A 14,996-nucleotide genomic window follows, 5' to 3' on the forward strand; every position below is an offset into this window, starting at 1 on the left:
TACTCCATATTTACTTATTTATTTTTGGCCCTAATGGGGTTTGAACTTGGCCTCACACTTGCTTGGCTAATGCTCTACCACTTGAGCCACATCTCCATCCATTTTTTAAAATTCTGTTTTCAAAACTGTTTGAAACAACAACAAATTCTGGTACTGTTTTTCTTGTTGTTTGGGGGGGTGCATTTCTGGGGTCAAAACTTAAGGCCTTGCACTTGTTTGGCAGCTTTCTACCACTTGAGCCATACCCCTCAGCCTTGATTTTTATGATTTTTGTCATAGGGAAAAGTTTTGGGAGTTAAGGTGGAGTGTTCCTGTTTTTATCTGCTTGAGCTGCTATATCAGGGATTGAGTGACTTAAACAATTGAAATTTATTTCTTAACAATTCTGGAAAATGGGAGTTCCAAGATTAAGGGACTGACTGACTGGGTTCCTGGCTTATGGACAAGTAACTTTCTAGCTCTGTATTCATACGCCTTTCCTGAGTGTGTACTTATGTATTTGGGTGGAGGCCCAGAAAGCTCTGGTGTCTTTTTTTCTTATAAAAAGTACCCACCCTCCTAGATTAGGTTCATACTGACGGGGACCTCATTTAACCTTCATTACCTCCATATGCCCTTCTCTTAAAATATAATCACAGTGACAGGACTTCAACATACGGGCTTTTGTTGTTGTAGTTGTTGTTTAAGTGAGTGTGGTTAGAGACACAATTCAATCCATAGCAATTGCCATTTTTGAATGATGAAAGTATTCAATTATCAATCCTAGACTTGCAGTATGTCCTTCTACCACTTGGTGGTACTCCAGGATAATAGAAGCAGCACTGTTTAGAAAGGCGACCACTAGTTAATTCTTAGCTGACAACCAGATTGTTACTCCATTGTTCATAATAGTTTATCAGTACTTCATTTTTTCCTTTTTAATGTTCACTCATTTTAACATAAGGAGAGGTTATGTCCTATTTTTCTATTTACTAACTAAATTTAGGCTGATGTCTTAAGCATTTTGTTTTCTCTTGATTTTAAAGTATGTAGGCAGGGCTGTCATGAATTACTTACCTTTATTTAAGTTGATGAATAGCATTTTTCATTTGACTTTTTATAGCATCCCTACAGTTAGTAATGTCAGTATTTCATTACATATGGCAGCCCAGAGGTGTTTTGTATTGCTATAGTGGAATTTGACTCATTGCCATACAGGACCAAATATGTGGGCTAAGCCTAAAGAAGCCTTGGCAAGCCAGCCTTTCAGGGAGAAGCTATGAGTAATCATCACTGGAAAGCTAAGTGTACTGACTTAGAAATCTCCAGTCCTCCTTCTATTCCAGGATCAAGATGACAGATAACTAGTTTAAAAATGATTCTCTTTGAAAGAATGAGGGATTTGGGAGACTAACAATAGCTTGTGACAAAGTCTTCCCAGAAGATTACATTCTTAAGTCTCCAATCCGGGGTTATGAACTCAGTTAATGAAACCTCAGGAAGTGGACTGAAGGCAATTGTTACCCATTTTAGTGGGACTGGACTTCAGGCAGATGAGAGAATATTTGAGTAAAGCCTCTTTAGCATCTTCTTGTCTCTAAGAGCTTTTAATTTAAAATAATCAGCCTCCCAGGGTGCCATTTTGGGGGATAAAATTGCCTGGCCTACTGTGTTAGAGCTGATGGCTCTTTTCATTTTTGTCTCATACCTCTTCCTCCCGCATACTGTTAGCCATCAAGTGAGGCAGGCATCCTTGGGGGCAAACTTTTGCATTAATTAGTACCTTCAGAGTTATCTTTATTTTTGTTTCAGCTAAGACTCTTTGAAGAAACCTAGACAGAACCAGCCAAGGCACCCACTGTGCCTCTCTGACTCTCTAAGAGTAAACATGGCTCATTATAATTTTGAACTGAGCATGTCTAAGTGTTCTCTGTGTCCTGTTGTGTCCCCCCATCCCTTTTAGAACCTGTGCTCTGTGTGACCTTGAGCAGTCCCAGAAATACATATCCTGTCTTCCCTTCTTGAACTGTTACCTTAAACTGAGCATGCTTGGGCATGTTTCTGCCCTTAACTTGCTTTTCTATATGCATATGCATAGGCTCCCTGAGTAAAATCCGCAGACTTCCTTTCCTCGGGCAAGGGAACATTGCTTTGGAAATTATTCCCATGCTCTCCTTACTTGTTAAAAGTAATAAATCTTAATCTGCTCTTTCATCTTCTAGTTGTGCTTTTTGGCTTTGCACTCACCAAGGTGCATTTGGTTACAGTACTCATTCGTCCCACAAAATGCTTTAGCTAAAGCCATTCATAGCTATTTAAATGGGATACCCCTTCCTTTCCTCCTTCCTCTCCCTCCCTTCCTCTGTACCTTCTTCCAGACTCAATTTTTAGAGCACTGGAATTACAAACAAGCTCTACCATACCTGTTTTTTTCTTCTTATCTATCTGGAAAACTCCAGTTCATCTTTTAAGTTTTAGCTTCGGTGTGTACAGCAGAATAGACTGCTGTCCATAACAGCCTTCCAAAGGTGACCATTTCAGTACTCAAATATCTGTACCCAAGACTGAGTTAAACTCTCTCCCACTGCTTCTTTTTTCCTTTTTTATTCTGAACTTCTTAAAGAGAAATGATTGAGGGTTTTTTTTTTAATTTCTTTTTCTTTTCTGAATTCATTACCTAGGACATTACCTGTCACTTACTAAACACACAGTGCATATTTGAATGACTAGATCTAAACATTTTTAGTTATATGCAACTACATAAAATTGCATTAGTAATGAGATAATTTCAAATGTAGAGAAAAATAATAAGAGTAAAACAAAGAATAGACTTGCCCTACTTATTACTGTTTTTGATAAATACATGTGTATGCTATTAATTATTGCAGAATTGCTTAAGAATAAATTGCAACTGGCAGAATGGCTCAAGGTGTAAGAGCACCTGCCTAGCAAGTGTGAGATCCTGAGTTCAAACCCCAGTGCAGCCAAAAAAAAAAAAAGTTAAATATAAGTTTATAGGACAATAAAACTCTCATATTTAAAAAAAAAAAAGAATAAATTGCAGTTACCCTTAACTACTTCTGCATGTAACTTTTAAGAATAAGGAATTCTCTTAGGATAATCATTGTTGTAATTATCGAATTATTGATGTGGTACTGTTATGTAATAGACAGTTGATATTCCAATTCACTAATTTCCCACTATGATTCTTTCAACAGTTTCTACTCCCTCACCCATCTGGGAACCTATTCAGGCTCATTAATTTCATTTACACATCTCTTCAGTTCTCTTTAATCTGAAACGTTCCTCAGACCTTCTTAGTACTTTTTAAATTAATCATATATTCAGTTAGATACTGTTTGTAACAGAAGGTAATAGGCTTTGCCCACAGAAAATGTAGATTGTGGAATTTACTTTAGCATAGTTTCTAATTATACATAGCTAGTCACATAAATCTGTATAATTATTTCTGATAATCCAAAGAAGGAAACTAAGGAGATACACTGTGGATAATTGAATGTGGGGAGGTTCCTGGAGAGGGCATGGAAGCTCTGCAACCCTTCTTTCACACTTCATTCTATGCATCTTTTCATGTGTATCTTTCATAATACCCTTAGTAATAAACTGGCCAATGTAAAAAAGTACATACATTAATTTTATTGTGTGAGCCATATACTAATTATTTTTAGAACTTTTTTGTTTAAGCTAAAAGAAAGTGCACTCATGTTAACAGTTAATTCATATTGGCATGTCTATGCACCTGTGAGGTTTCATAAGTATACCTGTATCAAGATAGGGGACATATCTCCTACTTTTTTCCACTTCATACCAACTTTTTTCATTCTTCCTCACTGTTTTGACCTATGTCACCATTTTTCAGTTTTGCTTATTCTTGAGCTTCCTTTAAATAGAATTTTGCAACAGGTACTATTGTTTGACTTCTTTGACTTAGTATAATTTCTGTGTGATTTATCTGTGTTGTTGCATATATCACCACTTGGTTCTTTTTATGCTGTGTAGTATTTCAATGTACAAATATATCATAATTCCTTGTGCATTCTTTCATGCATTGCATCATCTCCGCTTTTTGCTATTATGAATAAAACTGCTGTGAATATTCTTATGCATGTCCTTAAAGGGAAATAATTCCTTACTTCTCAAAGCATGGACTTTTGAGTCATAGGGGGGCTGCCGTTCAATTGGTTGTACCAATTTATATTCCTCACAGCAGTGTAGCAGGGTTCCAGCTGCACTATATCCTGGGCTCCACATTAAATTATCAAATTAATATTTTTTTAACAGTGGTATGTCATTGTAGCTTTAATTTGCATTTTCCTGAAGTTTAAGGATATTGAGCATCTTGTCATGTTATTATTTGGAATTTGGATATCCACTTCATTAAGTATGCATTTACATGTTACCCATCTTTTTTTTTTTTTAATCATTGAGTTACTTACATAGTTCATAAATTTGAGTTTCTAGTATTCTGGATATGAACATTTTGTGCCTTCTGGTTTGTGACTTCCCTAATACTGTCTTAGATGAAGAGAAACAATTTCACTATCATTGATCTATAAATTGTTAGGTAATAGAGTCTTAATTATTATAGTATATCTTAACAAGATTGACCAGCTAGTAAAAACTTTTTTGTTTACTTTTAGGGTGAGGGGGTGCTGGGGTCCAGTGCTTTTTGGTTGCTGAGATCATGCTGTCCTGCTGAATTCCACCCCTTGCCCTCAGCCCAATCAAAATGTTTTTATGTTCTGTTTTAAGCAATGGATTAAATCTTAGTTCCAAAGAAAAGGAAGCATCTGATTGGTCTTTTGCTCTGATGGGAATGCTCAGCTTGTGTGAGTCAGGAGATAAAACCACTTGATTGATGACTAATTGTCATGTATATACCAAAAGTTAAGCTTTGAGGAAGTATCCTGTATCACTAAGCATTCAGGATTTTATTCTGGGAAAGATGTGTTGTTTTGATATGTTTGAGTGTCAGCAGTTGACTCTTTGGTGAACTGGGTTCTATATATACCTATAATACCAGTTGTAGATACAGGACAGAAGAACTTTCTTTTTCTCTTCTTTTTTTAATATCATGTATCTATTTCTGTACCCAATCTGTCATTTCCAGAAGTAGTAAGTACAAATAAAGTCTCTCCTTTTCTGAATTTTTTGTCTTTGAAGTAAACAGATTTTAATTTGCCTAACATCTAAAATTGAAATTGTCATCCAAATTTGTTATTTCGAAGTCTTCAAGACAGAGCAGCTTTCAAGTGAGCATATTTAAAAATGAAGTGAGCATAATTAAAATTAAGAACAAAAAAGTGTACCATATTTAAGAGTGTGTCAGTGACAGAAATGACCTTGGTGTTCCACAGTAGCTTAAAATGAGAGTCACAAACCAAACGTTTCTGAGAGAAGTATAGTTGTGCCCTTGCTGAGGCCATGAAAGAGATTTGTGCCTGTATGTATGTTCATAGTTCTTTGTTGAAAGTAGAACAAAGGGGAGTTTTGTCGTCACATATCCATAGTGAGTTGTAGCCATCATAAATGCAAAAGACTTAGATTTTGGAGGTGCAGTAAGAAAGACTTTCATTAATGCAAATATTAATAGAATTTTAAGGCTGAAACTATCATGGTCTTTTAATCAGAGTAAGCATGGTTTCCTTCTTAGGTTGAAGGAAAAGGTGAGGGTTCTATGTAACATTAATTCCTGTGGTTTCCATTTTCATTGTTCTACTGCCCTCCTACTCCACCCTTCCATACAGTCGAAGGCAGTTTTGGAACCATTAATCCAGTTGCTTTTGTCTTTTTCCTTTTTTTCTTGCCAATCACCATGTACATCTTCCCCCCTCCCCCAACTACAGAGAACTTTATTAGATGCACAATAGTTTTCTCAACTATGGTTGAGACATCTTCGCATTTATCATCGTTTAGTTATACTTTCTTAATAATATGTGGTTTGTATATTTTGTATGCACAGATATAAAAAAAATTCACTCATATTTCCTTGGATTCTTTTAGGCTTTGAGAACATGAAATGGTTAATCTGACACATTTTCAAAGTGAAATTTATGGTTTGTAAGGAATATATTTCTTGTATGAAACAAACTAATTCCTTGGTTTCTACATTTGTATTAAACACACTCATGAATTTTAAGTCATTTTATCTCATAAATGGCAGCCCTTTCTTCTCATATCTATTGTTCATTGCTCTTTTTTTGTCTGTTTATATTGCTAATATGATGCATTGTTACATATCTTACCATCGGCTTCCTTTTATTACTCTTATTTTCACTGGGAAAGATTTAATGTATTGACCATAAAGCATGTTACTTTTTGAGGCAATGCCATTAGTAAATGAAGACATGTTCCTACATTTCTAACTTCCTCAGTATATTTATCACAGTATGGTCAAAACATCTCTTGGTTCCATTGGAGTTGTTTTTCTTCTCTTTACATTTTTCCTTTTTTTTTTTAATTGTTGTGTTGGGTAAGAGTACATTGTGGCAGTTAAAAAAGTTCATCTAATGTATCAACCATATCATAGTTATATTCACCTCTTCCATCATTCTCTCTTATACCTCCTCCCCCCATTCCTGGAATAGTTTCAACAGGTATCATTTTTCATTTACATACATGTGCACATAGTGTTTGCACCATATTCACACTCCTACACCCTTTCCCCAGGCAGGACCTGTTCCACCCTCCTGTTTTCCAATTTTGTAAAAGGGGAAAAAAACAGACATTTTTGCTTGTTTAAGATAGCTACACATGGAGCTTCCTTATGGTACTTTCTGTTAACATTTTTGTCTACTCATTTTGTCATGCCTTTTTATGACATTCTCACCATGTACATCTTTCAACCTTAGTATGGTCACATCTGTACTTCTCACACTACTTTTGCATTTGTGCTTCCCACTTCCTCACAAAGCTACTATGTGCACCACTGTGGTTGCAGCTGTATTTTTGGAATCTGTTCGTTTAGGTAAGTCTTCATTGCAATTCAGTTTTCAAAACATGTTTGAAAAATAGCTGGATGTGTACAGGACTTTTTGTCTGAAGCTTGGTATACATTCAGATTTGTGGGCACTGAGTAAAATCTATATACGTGGCCCCTGTAATGTGCTTCCCACAGATTGAGAACCACTGATGTATTCTAATTTCTCCCTTCATTTAAATAGATACAAAACTGAGGCTAAGATTTGTTAAGAGGTTTTCCTTAGTTAGATGTAGTTGAATGGGGACAGAGGTAGAATTAGACCCTGGATCTCCTGACTTCCTGGTTAGTATTGTCAGGCCTTTAATCGCCTAGATATTTATGGATTTTTATCTTTAAAATGTTAATGAACTGGATGCCTAACAGTTAAAATCGAACATTTCATCCACATTTATTGCCAGGTCTTTGAAGAAACTGGTTTTGATATCAAAGACTATATTTGTAAAGATGATTACATTGAACTTCGAATCAATGACCAGCTTGCTCGTTTGTACATCATTCCAGGAATTCCAAAAGACACAAAATTTAACCCAAAAACCAGAAGAGAAATTCGGGTATGTAACATTTGGGAGTATTTGCAGGTTTGCTGTACAGTATCCCATTGGAATAAAGTGGGAAATTCCTTGTAGATACTCTTGTTAAGTAAATGATTTTTTTTCTGTATTTCAGAACATTGAATGGTTTTCCATTGAGAAATTGCCTTGTCATAGAAATGATATGACCCCAAAATCCAAACTTGGTTTGGCACCAAACAAATTTTTTATGGCTATTCCCTTTATTAGGTATGTTCATATTTCTTGATTTATACAACTAACCTTCATGGTTCTGATATTTGAGATTTTAAAAGTGACTTTTTAATGTTCCCATAGACCACTAAGGGACTGGCTTTCTAGAAGATTTGGAGATTCCTCAGACAGTGACAATGGATTTTCCTCAGTTGGCAGCACACCAGCTAAACCCACTGTGGAAAAATTGAGGTAAAGAAATATTCATGAAATTCTGACTTCTGATAATTTTTACTACAGTATTTTAGTACAGTATTTGCTTCTAAAGTTTGCAAAGGCCTAGGATTCTTCTTGATTGATTAATTGTGATACCGGAGTTTGAAGTCAGCGCCTTGCTCTACCTCAGCCCTATAAAATTGCTTTTAAGAGGCACTATTTTGTTACTTGTCTCACATGTAATTGGAATGTTTTTGAAAGGTTTTGGATGAGATGAACAGGGTTAATTGCTGCTAGGAAGGAGTTTTAGGCACATTTTAAAATAGTGCACTCAAGAGAATACCAACTTTTTTGATAGAACAGTAGGAAAAGAAAAAAACTGCAGGTCTTAATAGTGTTGCCTTTATTCTCATATCCTACATTTAAAAGAGATAATTGAGTTTCTGAAGACAGTTAGATAAGAGTGTATTGAGGTCTGTGTTTGTACTGGGGGAAATGAGGAAAGCTGATGAATACCCAAGTTATTCATCAGCTTATTAAAGTCAGAGACAGAACTATGAAGACTTAGGCTTGCCTTTTTCTTTACTTTCCTTAGCATGAATTATGTATTGCAAAGAGCGAGTCTTACATGAATGTGAACATCAAAGAGCATTTACTTGCTTGGGACCTGTTTGTGTATACCAATCATAATTGTACAGTGGACAGGAAGTAACTGTTACATAGGTAGTTAATCTCTGTAATCTGTTTGCTATATATTTGCCTTTGTTAGAGTCAAAGAAATTTTATATTTATTCCAATTTGGATGTTCTGTTTTTACTCTTAGAACTTCAAAATTAAACAATAGGAGTAAATCATATTTACAGTAAATATTTTTAAATTGCTACTATTTTAGTTGGGTTTTATGAGACCAAGAGCTTTAACTAAATAAGAATCATTTCTGCCTTCTAGAATTTGTAATTATAACTACCAAAGTATATACTGAAAGAAGTGAGTACAGAAGAAATAAGGTAGATAGGAATGCAGCCATAATTTAAAAAAAAAAACAAACCTGAGAAACAAAGATACTACCTTTTTTTTTTAAACTTACATAAAATAAACCTTTGGGAGAATGGTCCACCATAGTATGTGGTATGATTCCTCTATCTTTTTATACTAGTGTTTGTGTTCCTGTGAATAGGTAAAGAGATGATAAGGCAACCTCTAACCAAATTTCAGGTTTCATGTGAAAGCAGTATTTTATTTTTTAGCATGCACAGTAATGTCTGATGATGTGTTAGAGCAAATGTCTCAGTTTTGTCTAAATAAAGAACAGAAAGACTGAGATTTTATTTTAGGTTTTCAATGGAAAGAAGAACTCCAAAGGATTCTGAAATAATGTTACTATAATGTGATTCTTGGGATCAGTGCTCTGAACTATATTATATATATGTAGATATCACTATGTAATGAGATCTTTTATGTGACAGACTATAGCATGAGTAAGTACAGTCTTTTAGAATAAGATTCTTTTGTATAAGAATTCGAGACTGGATCTCGGGCTGGTGTAGTGGGTCAAGTGGTAGAGTGCCTGCCTAGCAGGCGTGAGGCTGTGAGTTCAAACCCAGTGCTGCCTAAAAAGCAAGGAAGAAAATAGCTTAGTTTCTCAGATCCTCTTCTAACATGGGTAGAGTAACTCTGGGTAACTAACCTATATAGGATCAAATTCCATACTTGAAACATTGTAGTAAGAGTGAGTTGTTTGTTCAGTTAAGAAGAAAAGTCTACTTAGCATTCCTTTGTTGGAGCTAAATTTATAAAGAATTCTTTCTTTAGAGTTTAAAGACTATAATCAGTTATAAGGAGGGAATAGTATGGAGAGTTTAGAAAAGTCTGAAATGAAAAGTAATAGATTATTCATTCAAGAAAAATTTTACTGAAAACCAGTCACTTTTTTGGAGATAAAATAGTAGTCAAAGCAGACCAGAGTCTCTGCCATCATCGAACTTAACATTTCGGTGAGAAGAGATAGGTAATAAATAAGAAAGAAAATGTATATTCTGTAAGTTAAACTATCAAGATGTTCAAAAAACTATAAGTAAAATTTTCTCATCTGATTTTTACTTTTTGAATGTTGGTATAGTCGAACCAAATTCCGCCACAGTCAGCAGCTATTTCCTGAAGGTTCTCCTGGTGACCAGTGGGTAAAGCCCAGGCATCCACTGCAGCAAAAGCCATACAGTAACCATTCTGAAATGTCTGATATTTTAAAAGCAAAGGTGAGTATTATGCATATAAAATTTTTCTGAAACTTAGATTCATAAACACCAGGTAGAATAGCAGTTAAGGCTGGAGATAGATTAGGGAGTTGACTATTTAGTGGGTACAGAGTTTTTGTTTGAATAATTACACAGCTTGGGAAGTAGGATGTAGCTCAGTGGTAAAGTGCTTACCTAGCCTGCACAAGGTAAGGGCTTTGATTTCCCAGCACCACCAATGACAACAATAACAAGAAACAAAAACAGTTTGAGAGGTGCATAATGGTGGTGGTTGCCTAACATTGTGTCCAGTGCCAGTGATTTAAATACTTTAAAGTAGTTGGAGAGATACATTTTATGTGTATGATACCATAATGAAAACTAAATCCTGGAAAAAGCAGAATGATACTGAATTAAAGTGTGTGGTACCATGAGGTTTTCACATTTATTCTACTTTCCCCATCATCATTTTACTTAAATTATTATTTTTTTAATTGGGTAGATGACTGTGCATCTTTTTTTTTTCTTTTTGGTGGTATTGGGGTTTGAACTCAGGGACTCCTGCTTTCTAACCAGGTACTCTACTGCTTGAGCCACTCCACCTTAAATTATTGTTTTCTAGAAATTTTAGCAACTTTTTTTTTTTGTAAGTAGAATGTAAACAATGACTTTTTTTTTTTTTTTTTTTTTGTGGTAGTGGAATTTGAACTTGGCCTACACCTTGACCCATTCCACCAGCCCTTTTTTGTGATGGTTTTTTCAAGTTGGGAACTGTTTGCCTGGGCTGGCTTTGGACCGGGATCCTCTCTGCCTCCTGAGTAGCTAGGATTATAGGCACCCGGCTCATTTACATGTTTTTTAAAATCAGTTACTTTACTCACTCACACCTTTTAGCCAGTCCTCTTAGCTGTCTTTTCAAAATCTAAGTACAAATTAATATTTTAAAAGTCAGTGTTTTAAGTTAAGCTTAAAATTTCTTTGTGGGACAATTAAAGCATCTTAGAGCAGCATGGTAGCAAAACTTAAACAGCTGAATGTTCAGAAGGGTTCAAGTTTTTAAAATGTCAGTCTTTATTACTATTTTGTAAAAGGACATTATTCACTTAATGTTTATTTGTTAATAATTTAAAGTAGATTTTCCTGGTAACGATTGTATATACTGACTGTCTTCCACTGGAACTGTGGCCTCTGTGCCCTAGCATTCCCTCAGAGTGGTCCTTTCGGACAGTCATGTAGAGTTTTCAGAACTTGTTTCTCCATCCCCCCCCTTCATTTTTATTTTCATTTTTTTTGTTTCTGGTTTCTTTGGTGGAGGGATGGGGGGTTGGTGCTAGAAATTGAACCCAGGGCCTCACTCATACTAAGCATGAGCTCTACCATTGAACTATATCCCAAAATCTCCTGTATGTATTGTAAACAGTCTAAGAAAAACGGGATAAAGCAAGAGGTAGAGAAAGGTCCTAGGGACCTTTGTACTTACTGTTTCATATTTTGAGGACTATTGCTTTTCAAAACACTAGCTTTTATAAGAAAATACATTGATAAGGTGATTTATGAAAATTTTGATGCCCCTTTGCTGAACTCTTTATTCAAGTAGCTTATAAACATATTCATAGAGACATGTTCTCTGGTGTTAACTGCATTATACTATAGATTTATATTTTGCGTCTTTTTATTGGAAAAGCAGAATCAAAATATGAGGGGAAATGGCAGAAAACAGTATCAAGACTCACCTAATCAAAAGAAAAGAACAAATGGAATCCATAGTCAACCAGCAAAGCAACAAAATTCCTCTATGGTAAGACTTTGAACTCCAGTACTAGATAGACAGTTTAGCCTTTCAGAGTGAAGTGAGGGCATTGTCAAGGCATGTTAATGTTACTTGCTTTGTTCTTTTTTTAATTTGCTACATTGATAGGGTTTTTGTTACAGAACTAAATTGTACACTGTTGTGTTTATGCACTCATTCTCTCTTTGGCCGCTGTTAATTACAGGTTTGTGATGTTGATTCAGGTACAGCTCTAATTTTTGCTTTCTGTATGGTTATTGACATATTTTAAAGCCATGAAAATAATATAGACAGAGTTCTGTAGAGCAATCTCTTGGGTATTTTTCTATATAATCCGTTACTGAAATTCTTAAGTTTATCTTTTAACTGATACATAGAGACATAAAAATTGTACATATTTATGGGGTACTGTGTGATGTTTTGGTACATGTATAATGTATACATTGTATAGTGTTAAATTAGGTGAAATATATCTTACCTCTTCAAACATTTACTTACATTTCTTTACGGTGAAAACATTCAGCCAGCTACGGTGGCACATACCTGTAATTGTAGCACTTGGGAGGCTGAGGCCAGATCATCAGAAGTTCAAGGCTAGCCTATACTCCGTAGGGAGACCCTGTCTAAAAATAAAAGCAAAACATTCAAATGATTTTCTTAAAATCTTTTGAAATGTACATTACATTGTTGTTATTTTAGTCACTCTACTGTGCAAAAGCACACAAGAACTTCTTATTTTACTCTCACTTAGCTACAACGTAGTACTCTTTAATCAATCTCTCCTCATTCTTCTTTCCACCCTACTCTCTCCAGCCTCTGGTAACCACCATTCTACTCTCAGCTTCTTTCTGTGAGATCAACATTCTTGTAATCCATTATTTTAATGAAGTTAAAATTTTAGGAGTGCTTTGTAGTGTTATTTTTTTCCTTCGAGTTGGTAGAATTTAGAAAATTAAAAATAGAGCTTGTAGCCAATAACATTGACATTAGACTACGCTTAAAGACCAATAACTGAACATTTTAAGCTATTTCATTTCACTTGTCTATTTAGTTTGTGCTCCAGAAGGTAATTAATAACTAATAGTGTCCTTGCTTATCTTTTCTGTCAGTCCTAATGCGTGCATGTTGCATTTTCTTTTTGTGGTTTCACCTACTTGTCATTTCTTGCTTTGATGTTCATTTAACTTGGGGTGTAATGACACCACCAGTAAATATTATGTTAATAAGCAGCTTACTCAGTTTACTGTCAGACTTCTTACCCTTTTATTTCACTGTTCCCTGGGGAAAGCATTGATGAGAACAAGGCTTCTAAAAAATTTTTCACATCTCTTTTTAACAAAAGCTAGACAAATACCCCTTACTGATAATATTTTATAAATGTTAACTCCTCAAATTAATACATAAATGTAACTCAATACCATTCAAAATCCTTGAGTTTTTTGGAAAAATTTTTTAAGCAGTTCTTAAATTTGTCTATTCAATAAAAATTTAAGATTAAGGCAAATTTATTGAAAAGAAAGTTAATGATAGCAAGCATATGAACAACTTATATAAGAATTAAAAACTTACTAATAAACATGAAAAATAATTAAGCCATGTGTGTACTGAAAGAATGTAAATTAAAATGGGATAACTTTTCTCCATTAGCTAGGCAAAGATGAAAAGATTGATAATACCAAGTTGTTTATTATTGAGTATATTGGCAAATCAAAAAAAATTAGTAATTGGATGCCAGGTGTAGGTGGCTCATACTTGGATTCCTAGGTGCTTTGGAGGCTAAGATTGGAAGGATCATGGTTTGAGGTCAGTCTGGGCAAACCCCATCTCAGCCTATAGCTGGGTATGGTGTGCACCTGTCTTTCCAGCTATGACAGGAAGTATAAAATAGGAAAATTGTGGTTCAGGCTGCCCTGGGCAAAAAGCAAGACCGTATCTCTAAAATAACCAGAGCAAAAAGGGCTGGAGATGTGGTTCAGTTGTTGAGGGACTGCCTAGTAAGAGTGAAGCCCTGAGTCCAAATTCCAGTACCACGCATTCGATCTCCCCTCCCCCCAAGTTAGTAATTGATACACCTTTTCTAGAAAGGCGTGTTTGCTTATATCAAAAGCCTGAAAAAGTGATTATCTCCTTTCCCTTGAAGGGGAATTTAATGAATACTTTACTACCCCCCCCCCTTACTCGTTACAGTAATGACAACATGGAAACAATGTATGTATCCAAGAAGATGACAATAAATGTAGCACTGCAGTACGTAACCATTAAGTCAGTAAAAATCATGATGTAGGTTTGTATTTATTGGAAGTATTTTATTTGCAATATATTGCATTTTAAAAGAGTATAGAAGTGCCGTTGCTGTAGCTCAGTGGAAGGGGGCTGAAGCTCAGTGGAAGAACTCTGCTTGCTTAGCATGTGACAGGCCCTGGGTTTATTCCCTAGCTTTGCAGAAAAAGGGGAGGGGTTATGGAATAGTATTATGTATCCTATAATTCCACTTCAAAGTTACACAATTTATATGAAAATACATTTATGCATGTCTTATAGGGAAAAACGTTGGAAACACTGCAGTGTTAATACTTTTCTCTGGTTGAACTATGTAATGAATTTTTTTTTCTTTCTGGTGTCTCTATGAGGTATTGAATCAGAACCAAAAAAAAAAAAAGTTTTAGGTTTCAAAAACAAACGAAACCCAGTGAGAAAACCTGGCTGGTCATTAGATTACTGGTTTAATTTTCCTCCTGCATTACTTGATAATACATCTCCTAATCAGTGAAAATAACTGGCAACTTGTGTGTTCTTGTGTGTTTTTTAATAGAAATGTGAAAAGAAATTACATCCACGAAAACTTCAGGATAACTTTGAATCAGGCAAGCCATTTTCTGTGCTTATAAAATCTGATTTGTGGGATTTGGTTTGGCTCATTTAGCTCTGATTTTAGTGGAGTATATGACTTAATTGTGACAGTCCTGCAGGAATAGCTCGTATATGTGGGGTTTTAAACAGAGCCTAGCTAAAATGAATTTCATGATCAAGATAAAACTGCCCTTTGAATGTGC

The 14,996-nt window shown here is 35.1% G+C and overlaps 1 protein-coding gene across 4 annotated transcripts in view; it reads left to right on the plus strand.

The window, feature by feature from the left end:
• The window catches only part of Dcp2 (decapping mRNA 2), a 41,767-nt gene that overhangs the window by 22,343 nt on the left and 4,428 nt on the right, over positions 1–14,996 (plus strand). Inside the window, exons 5-10 of one of the 4 annotated variants that reach the window (XM_074058880.1) lie at positions 7,381–7,533; positions 7,649–7,761; positions 7,849–7,956; positions 10,040–10,175; positions 11,839–11,952; positions 14,756–14,807. In XM_074058880.1, coding sequence (XP_073914981.1) covers positions 7,381–7,533; positions 7,649–7,761; positions 7,849–7,956; positions 10,040–10,175; positions 11,839–11,952; positions 14,756–14,807 — 676 coding nt within the window. The remainder of the gene's footprint in view (positions 1–7,380; positions 7,534–7,648; positions 7,762–7,848; positions 7,957–10,039; positions 10,176–11,838; positions 11,953–14,755; positions 14,808–14,996) is intronic. The other 3 variants (XM_020166033.2, XM_074058879.1, XM_020166034.2) reach the window with 3 other exon arrangements.

The sequence above is a fragment of the Castor canadensis genome, chromosome 16 (genome assembly GCF_047511655.1).
Source record: "Castor canadensis chromosome 16, mCasCan1.hap1v2, whole genome shotgun sequence".
Taxonomy (NCBI): Eukaryota; Metazoa; Chordata; class Mammalia; order Rodentia; family Castoridae; genus Castor; species Castor canadensis.